The sequence below is a fragment of the Equus przewalskii genome, unplaced genomic scaffold (genome assembly GCF_037783145.1).
Source record: "Equus przewalskii isolate Varuska unplaced genomic scaffold, EquPr2 ChrUn-13, whole genome shotgun sequence".
Classification (NCBI taxonomy): Eukaryota; Metazoa; Chordata; class Mammalia; order Perissodactyla; family Equidae; genus Equus; species Equus przewalskii.
Window position 1 is genome coordinate 11,412,947 of NW_027228750.1, and position 19,013 is coordinate 11,431,959.

The 19,013-nt window shown below is 37.0% G+C and overlaps 1 protein-coding gene across 14 annotated transcripts in view; it reads right to left on the reverse strand.

Moving 5' to 3' along the window:
* NTNG1 (netrin G1) overlaps positions 1-19,013 on the reverse strand; it is a 310,561-nt gene that overhangs the window by 286,169 nt on the left and 5,379 nt on the right. For all 14 annotated transcript variants that reach the window (XM_070608051.1, XM_070608041.1, XM_070608044.1 and 11 more), the window contains exon 2: positions 15,428-16,184. In XM_070608051.1, the coding sequence (XP_070464152.1) occupies positions 15,428-15,673 (246 nt within the window). In that variant the 5' untranslated portion in view covers positions 15,674-16,184. The remainder of the gene's footprint in view (positions 1-15,427; positions 16,185-19,013) is intronic.

Below are 19,013 nucleotides of genomic sequence, written 5' to 3' on the forward strand. Positions count from 1 at the left end.
AGGAAAGTAGACTGCCGGAAGGACTCTTCACTCCATGGTTATGTAATAAAGGTTCACAGTGCACCAGGCACTCAACTAATTGCTAGGGATATAATAGAGAACAAGGCTGTGTCCCTGTCCTCAAGGAGCTTCCAGTCCAGTGTGGGAGGCAGACAAGTAACCCACAATTACAAAATGAAGTGCTAAATGTATCGGTAAGGGTAACTACTGACTAGAACATGGCAGTTGAGTGTCTAAGAAATCTTGCTTTTAAATTGTCTTACAAAATAGTTTCAGTGAGGAAAGGGGATCAGGGGCTAGATTTCTAGTCTTGGGATAACACAGTTATTTTACTGTAGGAGTTTCAATAACAAAGTTGCATTCTTAATAGCTCTAGGAATATATATGCAGGGACCAGTCTGGTGGCATAGTGGTTAAGTTCACGTGTTCCACTTCAGTGGCCTGGGTTCACCAGATCGGATCCTGGATGTGGACCACTGCTCATCAAGCCATGCTGTGGCAGCATCCCACATAGAAGAACTAGGAGGACTTACAACTAGGATACACAACTATGTACTGGGGCTTTGGGGAGAAAAAAAAAAAGAGGAAGATTGGCAACAGATATTAGCTCAAGGCCAATCTTCCTCACCAAAAAAAAAAAAAGAGAGAGAGAGAATATATATGCAAAATCATAACATCATTGAGCAAATCTAGTATTTGACGACATCCAGACTTTCTTCAAGAAGAATGGTATTTACTTTCCTATCACTACCAGTATTATGATTACATTTTCTCCTAGGGACTTTAATCTCTTCGTTGAAACATTTACACTGCTGTAATTATGGGTATACTTGCTTAACATGTTTCTCCCTGCCTTGATCGTGAGCTCCACAAGGTTGAGGAATGTGTCTGTCTTGCTCATCTTTACATCTCTAGCTAAGTACCCTGCACATGGTAGGTTCTCAATAAGTATTTGCAAAGTTAAATTACCAACACTTGTTACTTTTGTCACCCAATGCCATAAAAATAAAGTTTTTGTCTGGCTTGAGACAGCTTTTTCCCCGTGTGGTGCTCATGACAGGATGCAGTATGAATCCAGCACAAGATCAAGTTAGAGCTGTGAAGTGAGCATAATGTGCAGGACCACCAAGCACCATTGGGCAGATTGTGCCCATCACTAAGAAGCCAAGGCAAGTGGTAGGTGGGGCTGAGATCCAACCCGCTCTCTCCACTCCGAGCCATGATGCCAGGCTACACTTCCTGGAAGGAAACAGAGCCTCCTCTTAATTCACATGGTTGCCTTAATAATGCAACTTCTCGGTTGCTCTAATTGAACACACTGTCTCTAAATCTCAGGTGAAACAAAAAATGCAACAGGAACAAGTAGGAATTATGGATTTCAGGCTCAACCTAACAACGTTTTGTTTTGTTAATCAGGAGTGTGTGGAGATCCACCGGCTGCTTTTGAGGAGGGTGCTACATGGATAATACAGCAGCCAGAAAAATCAATTTAGGAGCCAGTATTTCCATTTCTCGTAGTGGAATTTCTCTCTTTCATTTCTAAGCCTCCATTATAGCCAACACATTGAGCCCATTCCAATATTTTATTAATAAAATGAGCTTTTATTTAAGTTATTTTCACATAGTTATTTATTTTGTCAATATTCCTTTTTCTTTTCATAAGGAGGCATCACGTTGTGGTTAGGCATGTCTAGTGCAGTTGTTAAAACATTGATCCATTATAATCTCAGTGCAAATGCCACTGCATCCATGAATGATTATTTTAATACTGTGTTATTTAGAATACATTTCATTTACTTTAAAACTACAGTTGTGAAATCACTTTGATTTTAAATACCTGGCTTAGAGCCAGAACCTCATAAGCAGTTAGTTATTAAATGCCATTAGTAACATCAGGAAAGGCCAGACAGTCCACAGAAAAGGGAAAATATTCAGAAGCTCCCTTCAAAACAGAAAATGAGAATCAGAACAACTTCAACTTTTTAGCAATGGAAATAATAATCCACAAAAATGATTAATATTTATGGAGCACTTCCTATGTGACAGGCACTGTGCTAAGGAGATTATGATATTGTTGCTCAGGACAAAGTAGTGAAATAACTTGATTAAGTTGGAACGCGAACCTTCAGACCTATTTAATCCAAACAAATGATCCCTAAAAGCACGCACTTTCCTAAGTTAGACCACTGCACTTCTGAATACCTGGTTCTAAACGTCCAGAGAACACAGAACCTTCCTATCTAGAAGGGACAATTGGTCCTTTCTTCGGAGGGCATAAAGAGCTATAAAGCTACTCCTTTACTGTTGCTATTCCCAAAACAACCCCAATTCATCCCAAACAAACAAGCAAATGTACAAAACGTGTACAGATTTCCCTACATTGTCAGTCTAAATGAAAACTTCTGGCTGTGGTTTTAATTGGAAATGGAACCCTTCCCTTGCTGTCCAAATTTATTGCTGTTACACATCCCCCTCAGATTTTCATCTAGGAGACAAGTCATCCTGGTGATGGATGAGGTAATATTTATATATCATCTTGCAAAGTAAGCAAGGAGACTTCCAGTTTGAAAGCACTCTGAGGCTATTGTTATAGGCCAGAACTGATGACAGCGATTTGGGGAAAAAATTATACACAGCTAAACATTAAAAATAATTTTTAAAACTGTGATTTTCGTACAAGTTGTACAGGTCAGGTTTACCTCTTACTTCAGGTGGCCAGGTGCAAGGCGCCACTCGCAAAATTTGCTGCCGTCTGAATAAAGATGTAGTCAAAGAAGTTTGCTTACAGTTTAATTCGATATTTATTTATCCAAATTTCAAGCTTCTTCCTATTGATTCACCATTATGAATATTTATTAGTGGTGCTCATACAAATTCCAAGTGATTTACTATTAAATCATTAAAACAAAGATGAGAGATTAAGAGCCATGGTACACATACTTTCATCCAAAATCCTGAGTTAATTACAGCAGCTATAATAGATCATAAAACCTAACTACGAGTGTCCTGACAGCTAAGACAATAAAAGAAACACAATTTCTTAGATATTTTTCATTACATGATAAGAGAAAGCATATCAGTAAACAAGCCAAACAAAATTTAGAGAGGAGAATCCTTACAATCTGTTGGCAGGAATGCAAAGTGATGCAACTACATTTGATGAAAATGCTCATACTTTACAACCCAGCAGGTTGGCTTCCGGGCGCATACCCTGGGAAAAATAAAACAAAACAAAACACTTGCTCATACGCACCAAGATATATATGGGTACCAGGATGTTTCTTGTAGAGTGGCTTGCAAATGCCAAAAACTAAAAAAAGGAAACCAGTGGGCCAGCCCTGGTAGCCTAGTGGTTAGGTTTGGTGTGCTCCACTTCAGCGGCCCGGGGTTTGGTTCCCAGGTGTGGACCTACACCATTCATCTCAGTGGCCTCGCTGTGGCGCAAGTCATGTACAAAACGAGGAAGACTGAGAATAGATGTTAGCTCAGGGGGAATCTTCCTCAGCAAAAAAGCAAAACAAAACAAGAAACAAACAAAATAAAGCCCTTTCTTTATTCCTTGAAAAAAAACCAGGAAAACCAAAAACAAATTTCCTAAATTCCCGCTAATGAAGAATGCATTTATACAATATTTATATAAATATAGTACTGTAACATGAATGAACTAAATCATACAGATCAAATGGATAATTTACAAAAATAAGGTTGAATGATAAAGCAAGTTACAGAATAGTTTTTTCAGGATGATAAGAACCCCAAATCAAAGCTATGTGTTGTTTATGAATAGATATGCTTGTTATAAAAAACACAAAAATGTGAACTAGAAGGAAATACACCAAATTTACGACATTGGTTCTTTCTGCCAGAGGGAGGTGAGGAATGGATCAGAAGATAGAAACCAAGATGATTTTTAACTCAGTCAGTAATGTCTATGTTTTTAAATCCTGACGAAAACAATATAACTTTGCCATTGTTAATCCTAAGTGGTGGTTGTGCACGCATTTATTATAAGTATACATGTCCTTTTAAACTTTTTTAAAAATTAAAAAAAATTATGATACCCTCAAGATTAAGGACCTCCAACATAGCCTATATATCCTAAAGACCATGTAGGTATCAGAGCAGTAATCTTTGATATGAATATTATGATCAAATCAACATATCTCTGTTTTAACAGTTCACTCATTCATTCAATAAATATTTATTGAGCCCTTCAACAGGGAGACACAAGACAAAGTTCCTGCCCTTTGGAGGAAATGTGGAGCTTGTCTTGCAGAGGGGAAAAGAGATATAAAGAAATGAGCAGTATATAACGTGATATATCAGGTACTTAATAACTGATATTCAGTCACAAGGTACCCAGTAAGGCATAACCATTCATAGCTTTTTGATTGGTCAGTATTGGTGCTGTCCCATCTGTCAAATAGTTTGAACATCATCCCTGTAATAAATTCAATGAAGAAAAATTAGGCAGGTTCAGGGGATGGATAAAGGGTTGGAGAAGATGTTACTTTAGATAAGGTAGTCATATAGGCCCCTTTGAGATGGGTTTTTGAGCAGAGACTTGAATAAAAGGTAGGAACAGCTATGGGAAGATATTGAGAATGTGGGTCCAAACAACGAGGCAAGAATAAACTTAATTTTATGAGGAACATCAAGAAGTTGCAGATAGAGAGGACTGAGCAAGGTGGGAGTGATCCAAGTGGAGGTCCGAGAGGTATTCGGGGATCAGATGACAAAGGACCTGTCAGGCAGTAGTAAGGGTTTGGATTTAATTCTCAATGGGACACAAAGATATGAGAGGAAACTGAACTGTCTCAGATTCTTAAAATTTTATATGTGTGTGTGTATATGTATATATACAAAATATATAAATACATTATCTAATTAAATGTTTATATGCTACGATATAGTTATATATTTACAAATAATAACATTTCCTATTAAATGCTATATGATAATATTATAAAACATATGTGAATTTGACAATAGGGCAAGAGTGGGGAGCAGGGAGACCAGTTAGAGATACTGCAGGAATCTAGCCTAGAGATAAAGCTGGTTGGGACCTGGTTGAAAGCAACAGAGAGGGTCAAACGTGGGCTGATTTGGGATCTGTTTTCAAGGTTTAGCTAACAAGACTTGTTGATATGTGTTGTGATGGATATAAAGGAGTTAAGGAGGATTCCTCCTCCTTTTCGTCTTGAGAAGCTAGATAAATATAAGCTGCTACTTATAGATACAGGAAAGACTAGAGGCAGACTCGATTTGGGGAGAAGAAATCAAGAGTTTTATAATAAACACGTTAAGTTTAAAATGCCTACTAAATATCCAAGTGGAGACAGCATGGAGGCTGTCTGACAGCAGGGAGAGGCTATATGATAACAGTTGTTATTGATACTACAAAAACAAAAGCATCACACTAACTACTTTTCTCAACACCTCACCCACAACAATATGATTCTGTTAACTAGCCAACAGTTGCTGACTTATTATTCTGGTTTTAGATGGTGAATACAATATATACTCCACTCTCTATGATTTCTAACAGCTTATTTCCATTTATATGAACACGTTAATGGAAAAGAAAGCAGGAATGGAAACAAACACTGTTGATTGGTTCTCTTATCCTTGAATGAAGACACTCATCAAATAATGTGTATTTCCAACATTCCACACACTCTGTTTACAGAATCCAATTTTCTGAGGTTATTTCAGACAAAAGACTTTTTAAATAACTAAATCATCATATTGTAGCTCATAGTCCAAATCATGATTGTTAAAAAGGTTTTCGTGATGGTTTTATCCCATATACTACAAATAGAATTGGGGGTGGCATTTATAGTATAGTCTAAAGTGGGACATGCATGTCAGACTGCCTGGGTTTATATCCTGTTCCCACTACCTAGCCGAAAAATTACTTAACTTCATGCTTCAATTACTTCACCTGTTAAATAAGGATAATGATAGGATCGAGAATTACATAAACCAGCAAAGGCCAAAGTACAGTACATGATAACATGTAAGTTCCCCATACATATCAGCAGCAAATATTATTTGTAAAAATATAGCACAACTTCAATTCAACAAGCATGCATTAAGTACTATTATATGCTTCACACTGGGCTAGATGCTATTAAAACATTGAGCCCAGTGATGGCTAAACAGAACACTATTCGGAGCCAGCCACTGGACGCATTGATGAAAATGCTCCCTAAAACACATGTATAAGGTTAGCCTTTCTAACCAGCATCACAACCAACCTCAGATGAACAGATTGGTCACCAGCTTATTTTATTTGTCATGCACACCTCCTCTTCTGTAATTTATGCTGACCACGTAACACTTGATTCTCATTTCCAAGAAGGAAAGGGAGCAACAGGAAAGAAACAAAAAGTTACGTGTGATGGTGAAAAATCATTGTTCAGATAAGACCTGAGGATAATGTCAGCTGCTGGACCTCTCAATGGACATCAACCCTCTGGAACAAAAGGGCTATTTCTTTGTACTGAAGCAATATACAGCTCAATTCTTTATTTAATATTTTAGAAGTCAGGTTCAAAGTAGGTCAAAGAGTGAAAACCAATTCTGGTTTCTTCCTCAGCTCACTTTAATTTTCATGGAACAGATACTATGTGAATCTATCTTTTCTCAGCAAGATGAGAAGAAACTTGCAACCTGCCAATCTCAGTAAGTTCTTTTCCAATATTATGCGTGTGAAACAACTTTCATCATTTTCCCCTTTTGTTAGAAAAGAAATTCTGAAATCTAAAAACGGCACATAGAAGACTAGTCTGCTGCCCGTTGGTCTCATGAATTGAAACCAAAGCAGATTTCACACCAGCCACTTTACACAAGCAACATGCTTCAGGATGCAACTGTTTCCAAAAAGACTGAGTCTAGTAAAAAGAGACAGTTTACTTAGGGTAAATGACAACGTCACAAAGTTCTTACACAAGGAACAAAGACATGAGGGGACACTCAGATGACTCTTTCCTATCCCTGAGATGATGGCTCCCTGCCACCAAAATCCAGTGGGAGAATACACAAAATTTTCACAAACTGAACGGTGTGAAACAAGACCCATTCTTCTGGAAGAAAGGATATTCATATTTTTTAACTTGATCAACTGACAAAACATGGTGTCTGTGTAAAAGGCCCAAATATATATATATATATGTATATATGTATTTTTTAAATTGCTGGCTTCAATAGAAAAGTTAGAAAAGGAGTGAAAAGAATAAAGGATAAAACTACTACAATTAGGAATAAGGAAATCTAAATGGCCAAGAAACATATTAAAAATCAATCTTTTCAATAAGCAAGTAAATACATCTTTAAAAAAATGAAGTGCCATTTTCACCTTCCAATATATCTATATATCAATGCCAAATTTTAAAAATTACTGCCTTAGTAGAAAAGGTAGTGGGAATAAGGAGAGTTTTATCATTACTCTTTTTGGTAATCTACATATTTTCATTTATCTGCTAAGGCCTTATATTAGAAGAAACTTTAAGAAGATAACGTCCAGTACTATGAGGATCTAGTGACCTGTACATTTTCATAAAATGCTAGTGGGAGTATCATTAACTATTTTTCTGGAGGACAATTTGACACCAGTCAAGAGCCTTAAAGTATAAAAACCAAACAACCTAAATGTCTATAAATAGAAGATTGATTAGAAAAATATCCATATGGTAGAATACCACATAGCAGTATATCTCAAAAACATAATGTTGAATTAAAAAAGAAAGTTATACAATGAGATATACAGCATTTTCTCATTTATGCAAGTTTCAAAAGCAATGCTATATATAATTTGTGGATCATAATCAATATATAATTTTCAATTATTTGGTAAAGAAGAGAAAGGAATATAAAAGAAGAAAAAAATCAGAGAGCATAGCACATAAAAAGGGTAAGGGCTGTTTTGTGAAGCTCTTGTTTGGGTTGTATATGTGGATCAGTATGTGTTTACTGAGTTCCAATATAAAAGGTATTTCTCACTGTGCATCAATTTAGAGCAAGTTTTAAAGCCACAGGTATAGTTTACAAGATGTAATTTACTCATCTTCAGCTCTTTGTTGCTCCCAAAGAGGTCTCCTGACTTTGCTCTCCAGTGTGCGGCAGAAGATGGCTTCCTTCTACCTCCTATACCTCTCTCAAGTCCAGACAAAAGAGAGCAAGGCCCAGAGAGGGGGCCTGCCTACGTGCCACGTTCCGACTCCAGTTCAACGCCTCTTTCCCCGTGACCAACATATGGAATCTCTATTGCATTCGGTGCTGATGGTGACGACTTCATCTTCCAGAACACAGGAATCTAGCTCTACCCTTTAGCCTCAACTAAATATAATATGATGATCTCAACATCCTCAAAACATATGCATTTAATATGGGAGACATGATATACAGAAGAAGGATATGTTTAATAAAGAAGACTAGACTGATAATGAGTTCATCACAGCATTATAACCAATTAAAAAATGGAAATAAACTCAAGTCATCAAGGTGGGAATATAATTAAATATTGTATTCTACATAATAGAATATTTATAGCTATCAAAATCATATTTCCTAAGAATACATAATGATATAAGTAAATGCTAAAACTATAGTAGTAAATGAAAAAAAGTTGAAGAAATTCATTTGATATGATGCCAGTTTTGTAAAAGAAAATATATGTTATATTTAGGGAGAGAGATTTGTAAAAAACATGGCAAAATGATTTCAATGTTCGGCGTTAGGCTTTATCTTTCCCAAATTTTCTACTGAAAAAGTGTTTTTTAAAGGATTCAATTAGAAACGGAAAAAAATCCCTCATATATACTTTGAGATAGAGATGAGAGTAGACTTTGTCTTTCTCACCTCTCTTTGGAGAACATCATCATACGCTGCCCAAGTGCAATAGCTAAATTTTTCTAGTTGTCTCTTAATTTACAGAGGAAAAAAGCAAACATTGGATTCATGACAAAAGTTCTCAAGAAATAGAAAAAATTCTGGAAAATCAACAATCAATCAGCTGATCAATTAATCAGTTAAAAACATATTATTATTTATTGGTTAACTAGGAATATGGTAAATGCTGAGGTAGAAAAGCAACATAATGTATAGTCTCTGCTGAGTTGCTACTCTACTCTGCATCAGAGAGTACAGTAGGGTCTCTCACATATTATCTCATTTAAAGAGCAGTGATCCAGTTAAAGAGTCAGGATACAGTAAACACATGAAATAAATATGTATACAAGTGTATAAATTAATAAGATGTAATAGAGTGCTAAGTGATGTAGTATGGTAGACTATATAGACAGGGCTAACTACTATTTACTTATTTATTTAAAAGGTTAGAGAATGATAGGAGCTGAAATGGGCAGGCAGTGTATTGAGAAACCAACCTGACACAGACCTTGAAGGATGGGTGGAGTCAGGCTAAGTGGAGAGGAGCACAGACTATTCCAAGCAAGAGGAATGTCTTCTGCTTCTCCCAGCAGAGAAAACACACGAGATGAGGGATGTCTTGTGTGATGACACTAGTTGTCAAAGTCAGAGGATCAAGATATCAGCCTAAGACCCATGTACCATTCCAAGCTAAGCAGAGCAAGCCACCCCTTCTGCCAAAAGTCTGGAGAATATGGCTGAGGGACCCCAAAACAATGCAAACACACTATGGTATTTTTAGTATATTGCTTCTTACACTTTTCAAGTGATATCACTCTGGACTGAGAGCAGACACGGTCTTGGGAGACTGAAGGAGGTAACTCAAAGTGGTCTACTACAAGGCAGCTATTATTTTGAAGTCTCCTGCTTAACTTGTAAAAATCTTGCGTTTGTGCATTCAGTTAAATGCTTCCTCTAATCTTTGTGTAAAATTGGAGCTCCAGAGGGATGAGCCATGCTTATCTTACTCAGCATCCTCCAGCATCTCCTAAGTTAAGATATATCTATATATATCCAAGTCTAACTCAACAGGTTCTACGATTTTTTGTTCCTCCTCCACCCTGCCAGATATAAGAAGTCATTCTACCATTAACCGGGCCACTAGGCCGTCATTTAAATGCTGTGCTTCCATGGGCTCCACCTAGTCTTTTTTCTGGTCTTTGTCAGACATTCTTTAACATCAGGCACTTGGCTACCAGATAGTATTCTACAAGTGGCCCTCTGAAACGCACCAAAATAATGTTTCACCTTTAAATTCTGAGTGTTGGCCTTCCTTCTCTGCTCTCCCATCCTCTGGGTACACACTACTTAGTATTAATTTTGCTTAGGACTCTTCTTTAATTTCTTTGGAGGCAGGGACCACATGTTACTCGACTGATTCTCATCACCACCACTAGGTTTTGCATGTGCTATGTGCTCTGTTCACTTTACTCTGTGTACAGTAATCTGGAATAATATCTGTGAAGCGTTAGCCCAACAGAGACAAGGGCACTTGTGCACGCAGAGAACATGTCTGGGAACAATGAATGACAGGAGGTGGTTTTAGGTTTTGTTAGCCCCACCGTAATCTTTATCAGCTTCCTCCCAAGGCCTCCCGCATAAACTGTGCATGCTATGCCAACGCAGCTTCAACCAAATCCAGTTCCTTCCAATCAGATGGTTAGCCTTAAGTGCCCTGGTGATGCCATAGGGTCCTGACGGGAAATAATGGGAAATAAGGTTGAATACATCCAGATTCAAAAATCAGAGGGAGTACTTTAGACTTGATGCAACAGATAAGGAGTCATTGTAGGCTCCTCAACAAGAAAATACTTGCTATAGAGACATAGCAGAAAGATTCATTTCCATAGAACTTAACTCATTGCAAACATGAACTAAACTTTTCTGAGAAATAAGTTTAAATAACGAACTAATAACAATGAAATGTTAATAATGAAGAAAACGAAGGTTTTTAAAAATTCCATTCTGGCATAATTTAAGGATAAATCAGTTCAAATGAAAGATGTCACTGTTATTAGAACTTCATTCATTTATTGAATTATGTTTCATGCGAACAGAGTGTATTTTTAAGATTATTCGATTACTATATAAATCAACGTCGTTTCCAGTTTTGGGGAAATTGATATTAATGCCTTGTCATTGAAAACGTAACTGAGTTTATCAAATTAACTTCTCAAAAGCCACTTGATAGCCACCAGATGGCAACCTGAGCCGATGTCAAATTAGAAATTTAAGTTATGGATAGCCCTGAGACTCTGCATTACCATTCACTCATCCCACTGGGTTCCTTTAAAATCATAAAACTTGAAGGCTTTCTACTACTTTGGCAAACTCCATTTGGACATAATGAAATATGTTCTATCCACAATGCTTATAATAATTAAAGTTTTTTTCCTTAATAGGAGTCTATCTAGAAATAGCACTACATGGAATGATCCTTAATAGACCTGTTATGGTGCTTGAATAAATGCCTATCAAGAGCGTAGGCACACGTTAGTAAATTTCCTAAAGAAAACCCATTTTCATTTCAAATTCTGACATTTTATTTAGAAAAATTATACCCTTTCTTTTAATTATTTCAGTAAACATAATGAGGGTATTGCTAACTACTCCTCAGAGTACTTTATTTTCTCCATTTTTTTAGTAATATGATTCTACTTGTAATTAAAGGCATGCGGCATTAATGATGCTGACAGTCTCCAGGGGAAACCTTTAATGTCCACCTCATAACATTATGCCAAAATTACATGCACAGAAGACTTTTTAATAATCTTTGTTTCCTAATTTAGCTTTGATTGGCTCTGAAATCCATCGCAGCACTCAAGGGCTCGCATTTCTACAGTCATCAGCACTTCTGCGCCATAAATTGTACAAACGCACACGACATCTTCCATCTGTAGGCTTCGTTTCAAAGCTTCTATTTAACTTATCCAGAAAATGAGCTGCAGGCTAGAGATAATTGCAGATAATTTTGCCATTTTTAAGCCACTGGGGTGTTGGGTAGAGATATGACAGCTAAGTTTGTCTAAACGCAAAGAACAAGGCATAGCTTTGCGTTGTCACTTCAGCTTTACACACAGGTTCAGATCATTGTATTTGCTCTTCATGCAAATTGAAACAAATTGTGTAGTCACTGGATGATCTGTGTTTTCTGACAAAGCTGTGCTACCTGAAGCTTTTAAGTGGCTGAAAGAAGGACATGAGCTACGCTAACATGTTATCTCAGCCTAAAAAAACGGCTTAACCCTCGTCTACCCTTCAGATTCTTCTCCCTTAACAAAAACAGAGATATTTTTCAGCCATCAACAACTTAAAAGGAATATATTAAATTAAATTAAAAAGAAAAGGTATGATCTCAATATACACAATTCATACACATATATGTATATGTGTATATCTGTATCTATATCTATCTTCCCGATCTACTCTCAGAAGTAGAAATGGCAGAATTCTCCCACAAAACTGATATTTAAAATGTTGGTGCTATTAACATACAACAATTTAAAACCACTAGATATTAAAGAATTATTAAGTAGGTCATCCAGGTTAATAAGCAGAGATCTATTATTAAATAGAGTCATGTGGTGCTTTTTTCCTAAAATTTTACTCTAACGTAAATGCAGCATTCACGGATGGTCACTGGCATAGAATGATGGAGCAAATGCAAAAAGTGGCAACACAGACTCTCTTCATGCATTGCCAATGATCTTCAACTTTATATAAAATAAATAGGCTGTGGGAATTATAGGGTATTTCTTTGACCAAATGTCCCTTCGGTGCTCAGAACTGCTATCGTCACAGCTAATAAGGGTGTTGCTAGTTGAACAGGTGGTTACTGAAACCATTTTGCAGCAAACATTTACATATAAGGGCTAAGTAGTGACTGTACTTATGTGGCAGCTGCCCTGATGTAATAGGCCATAACGACTCTGAGAGAGCAGCTATGGCTGCATGTGTCAAGGAGGAGAGAATGTGAAAGTCGTAACACAAATGACTTTATGGATTCCCATTAGACCTTGGGGTAAGGAGCACCTAAACAGGTCTGCTATGACAGCATCCTGAGACAGCTTTACAGCCTCATGTCAGGAACCCTTATACTAAAGAGTTTTATGAGAGGAAGCGTTGCTAGATTAGGCAATTATCATTGACTTGGCGTAGAATATGCATACAAATAGTCCCAAAGTATGCATTTAAAGGACAGATTATTAAATCGGTTACACCAATCAGAAGCATACTAAAGATTCCAAATTAAGCACTGAGTGGTAACGTCTCACAAACCTTACATTCTCCCTTGGAAAGCAATTCTGCCCCATGACGGGCTTAAATGCGCCAAGGCTTCTGAATATCTGCATCATACTAAGATGCAGCCTTTCAAAAGACCGTCCTGTGGAGTCGCATGTAAACATATAAAGTATACATGTTACTGCAGTTGAGAAAGCTGAGGGATATCATTGAACTTCTTTTTACTCTTTTGGTCTCTAACATCACTTACCCAGTGGACTGGTAGGAAGTGGCTTATTTAAGAACCTTAGACCATGTCCCCATGAAATGCGGGCATGAGAAGTTCTGTAATGGGCGCTTTCCCACTCACGATGGGAGAAAAGGCATGCTGAAGCCGCCCAGTCAACCCTTCAACGTGATGGACAGAAGCAGTGCTGAGCAAGCATTTTCTTGCCAGGGGCTGAGATGAGGAAGCTACACATTCAAATCACACGTTGAACACATCACATAGGGCCTACGCCAGTGGAACCGGCACTCTGAAACAGGATTATTTGCTATTTTACTTAGATCTGTAAATTATTAAACAACTCCAGAAGCGACATATTGCTACAAGTGTCATGCAAACCAATGTAGAGAGCTAGAGAGTTCTTAATAAGATGAAGAGCTGGCCCAGAACTCGTCCTCTGCTGTAAGGAGCGGAAGATTGCACAACCTACCACCTGAACAGCAATTTCACCCCAGGTTTGCAATGAGATCTTAAATTCGACCTTTTATGAGGGATTATTAAAGACCTTATAATAAGCCAACAAATGCCCAGTTTTGCTAAAGTGTTTGAATACACTCCTCTTCTGGAAGTCTCTGGTTTCTAAAATGCAACTTCTTTGCAAAGCACATACCTGTTTCCCAGAGAGACAAGTCCTCTCCTTGAAATATTTGGTCTTTCAGGGCACTTTAGTCATAGTGACACCTAATAGCCAAGCTCTTTTTCTCACTCTCCACAAAATCAGGTTTAGACTATAATTCAAACCAGTCCCCAAAGGCACTTCTGAAAAATGGCAAGCCCTTAGCTTTTAGGCGAAAACACTCTTTATTGCTCAAAATTGTTTCCTGTTACAAAACCTTCTCTACAGTGCTAGGTCTAAGATGATCTTATGCTAATTTAACTCACTGGGGACTGCAAACAGATGCTACTTTGATTAATAGTTTCACTATCCTGAAAATGCCAGGCCAGGTTCGAGACAATAAAGTCAGGTAGGAATACTATTAAAATCTGCCATCCGATTCTATGTTATGTGGAGAAAAATGGGATCACAGTTCCTGTAGCAGATAAAGACCACTTATAATAAAAAACAATGAGAAAAACCAAACACGCTGTCTGAATTCTTTAGCACATTATTTACATCATTTTAACCAAAAACTCTTTACTAGTATCTTGTAGGTCTATTTTCAACCATGTCCTTAGTGAAAATTCAGTGTGTCACTCCAACAGTATCTTTTCACATAGCATTTAACTTTCCACCAAGAAAAAGACTATCTACACCACGAAAATAATGAATTCTGTAACTTTACTTATCAAAAGGATAGCACCTGAATTTGTATGCCCCAGGTCATTACTTCTCGGTAAATATGTTTTCAACATTCCAACATTTGTATTTAAAATACGCATAGAAAACTGCGGACCCTTGAAAATCAGGGGCTGATGAGTTGACAAATAAGATGTTTCTAGAAAAGCTTCTCATGAGGTTTGAGGCCCTCTTTCCTCTGTTTCTCTTCTCACTGGTCTCCTAACCAAGGACTTCCAAATCATAGCAGCTTCCTAGTGAGGAAAACCATGAAATCTAACTTAGCCTTGAACTACGGAACTTGAGACTGGCCTTATATATATATACATGTAAAGAAACCTTTGTGTTTTTAAAGTTAGTCTACCAATGAATTTTATGCTTACCATAACATAAGGCCTAATCATATTCCCAGTCTCCAAACTGAAATTTAACCGCCACTTGGACTTTTTCTTTTATAATTTATATACAGTACACCTGTCTCAGTGAAACCTTTGGAAAGCAGAAAGTAAGTTCCAGTGCATCAATCACACTGTGCAAATTGTAACTCCAGGTCGTGCAAGCCTCTGCTGAGAATGAAGCCAGCCTGTTAGCACAAACCTGCCACCTGCAGATTCAGCTCATTGCACGCGTTGGGTCTACGCTCACCACATTCGTATGTGTATACAACATGCCCCACTTAATATGAAATATTCTATTTGAAAGGGATGTCTCACCATCGCACAGAATGTCTCAGGAGGGTCTCCACAAGTAATGTCCGGAGGATCCAGTTTCACTTTCAGGTATTTTGTCATGTCCGTGGATTCCGGCTGACAGGCCATGTAATCCCAAACTTTCCCTTCTTCTGTGTAAATCTGAGTCTTACACACGTCATAATGTCCCCACACCAAAGGGTAGGGCTGCATCACTGAGGACACTGTAACCCAAAGGGCATGGATTGACAGGAATCTTGACAAATACATCTCTAAATTCTTGGCAATCTTCGTGGTAACTAAAGCAGGGTTTGCTTATCAGTGATCTATGTTTATTTTACATATACCTATACGTCTATATGCAGGTAGATCTGTATTTTTTTTTTAAAAAAGAGGATGAGATCATAAAGTAAATTCCAAAACTAAAAGTGAAGAGTTAAGATATTGAGTGTGTGCAGGTATATTGAGAACTTTGGTGGAAGCCTAACATACTTCTGCATTAGGCGTTAACAACAACTTGCTGTGTTTTCGTTGTTCTAGAACATATCTATTAGACTCAGGTCTCGTTTGATTTTTGTAAAAGACGTCCCGTAGCAGATAATGATTTAGCAAAGTGGTTGCTTTCCTGTTGTACATCCGATAACCATGGGTGATCTTCAATGTTCACAGCTCACAAAGGATGCTCAGACGCACTGACATCAGTATCTGAAGCAAAAGGATGAGTGTCTATGGCCCGGTGTCTGTTTCCCATCAATCATTCTTTTCTTCTGGCACCAAGACCCTTTAGAAACAATAAGAGTAAGAGTTACTGTCCCAGAATCAATGCATTACAAAATGTGTGATATGTTGACATTTTGGAGGTTTGATGCAATATAAAGCAAATTGGTGTAATATGGATAACCTTTACTCAGCTGCTTTGCTAGAACAAGCAAACCACAGAAATCATTCACATTGGGAAGGATTTCAATATGAAATCCTTAACTCTTCCATAACAGAGACTGACGTGCGTGTTCCAGGTGAGCTACAGGTTTTTGCCTTAAAAATTATATTTCCATCTGGACAAAACTGAGAGCAAGCAGCTAGATTTAAAGATTTCTCATATATTGCAGTGCTAGAAAATCTTCCAGGAGAACAATGGGGGAAATGAGCGCTTTTATAACAATGACAAAGAAGTGACAACTACTTGTATGCCTTTTGTCTCTTGGCAAAGAGACCCTAAAAATTTCCAAATTCCTGGTACGTTTCTTAGCTTTGTTTAGCTGGAGTGAAAACCGGCATTGTTGGCACAAGCCGGTCCCTTTGGATTTGCTCATTATACTGGAAGACTCAAGCATCTTTTGTTTAGTTGCATTTAGTGATAAAGATAACTTGGCTTTCCGAAAAAATATTCAAAAATAAAACCAGAGGAGCAAATTTTCCTTTCATAAGAATTTTCTATTTTCTTACATCTTTTTATAGCCATTACATCTGCATCTGCAAGTTACTTTCTGTAACAGAAGAAGATAATTTGTCCCAAAGGCGAATATTATACGCTGCTTTAAAACTAAAAGCTCTGTAGCAAAATGCACAATTTAAAATGCACATATAAAAATAGCTGAGGGTGAGTTAACAGGCCATGAAGCAGAATAATGTGGCACTAATTCCAAGAGAGAAAATAAAAATTACTGTTGAAAAGTATTTTGGGTTAACTGATAACGCAGCCTACGCAATAATGGGTACAAGTCACTGGTGAGTCGAACTGGCAACTTTTCTCTTTAGAGATCCCAGTCCAAATCTAAACAAACTATAATATTTGAAATCCAGGTGTAAAAAAAGTATATTTGCTTCATTTGTTGGTTCATATTGTTATAGCCCCAATAATTAACTATTTTTTAAACAGTTGGAAAAGGACAAAAAAGCCTACAGTTTTAGAAAATACCAGGATAGACCCTTCAAGTCACATTAAGCAGGTTAAATATGGAAGTTCACTATCTTCAAACATTCTTATAAAAGGAATTCACTATATTTAAAGAATGCACCATCTTAAAATGAACTAAGCCACAGAGACTATGAAATGCCAACAGATGGTTGAATTGTGTTTCCATAGCAAAGTAATTTATAATAATTGCTTTATGGATGCAAGTGCAATTTTCATTATATTCAATTCATAAAATGTTATCATACAGCTGCAATTTGTGATATTTTCTATTAGGAAAAGTGTTGAATATTTGAGTTCCTATGAAGCAATAATTAGCAGTTTGTCTAAACATGTACAAACCACAGATTTGAATCGGCCTCTTCCTTGTAACGTAAAGACTACACTGTGTTGAGCACATTTTGAAATCTTGAGTTAAAAAGAAAAAAAAATCACAGGGAAGCACGTGGTGTGGCTACGACAGCGATCTGGTTTTTTCAGATTCATTAGTAATTTTAAGTCGCTATTTTCAGAAACATGCAAGAATTTGACGATTAATAATCTGAAAAGGTCTCAAAATAATGCAAATGTACATTTTCTAGATGCATTTTTCAACTGTGTTTACTACTTTATTACCACAAGAACAAACACTTTCACGGGGTGGGGAGGAGGTGGGCATTGAAACTGAAGCAGAGCAAAATCTACTAGACTAGAAATATTAACTTCAATTCTTAGTTTCAAATACATAGCAACTTATGTACCAACAATATCCTCCAGAAGACCTGGGATGGACTACAATGAGTTTGAACTTGGTGAGCATTATGAGTTAATTTTTATTATCTTTAAAATGTGACTTTATTTATATATTTGAATGTTCTCCCTGAGATTAATCTTTATATTTTTTAACCAATAAATGTTACCCCCGAATCCATTTATTCTTCATAACTCTGTCTTCATCCACGTGTTGCCTTACTGCAACCACAAAATAAAGGGTGACCAGATATGTGTATTTTAAAAATTTGGACACTAAGAAAATGTATGTGAACCTGTTACTATTTCCTGACACAACAGTGATCCCAAGGTAACGAATTCTCATTAAAGTATACCAGAATTATAATGATGGTCATTACACAGAATTATGGACTACATCATTGATCGAATTTAGAGAACTGACAAGGAAAAATGCAGAGGAGTGCAAGATATTTGAATATTAGGCAGTTGCAGGACTGCGCGCCAGACATTCTTGACAAGAAGCAGCCAATTATAGCTTAAATTTCTGGCACATAACCAGTTGTGATTAATAGTTTTCCATTACATTACAGACATATTATTAATGTATTAAAAATGTCAAGCTTTGGCAAGCACTAATATGGCATGGCTGAGTTAGTCTGCAGAATTTACATTTAATGAGCTCCCATTGACACAGAAAAAGATATTGACCACAGCACATTACAGATCAGGAGCAGAGGGTCACTAAGCTGTTCTTTAACATAATTATTTGATTTCCTCCTAATTTTTACGTATTGTAGCGTCACCTAGGTTGTATACTTCAGATCAGGATCTCCATACTATTCAGTGCCACATACACTTCAAAGAAAATCCTCTTAATTTCAAACTGGTGAGAAATTAAATCTACAAACTTCCATGACACACAATGGAAAAGAAGCCTCTGTCAAAATCGGGAATTTTCCATTAAAGTATAATTACGGAGTTTTC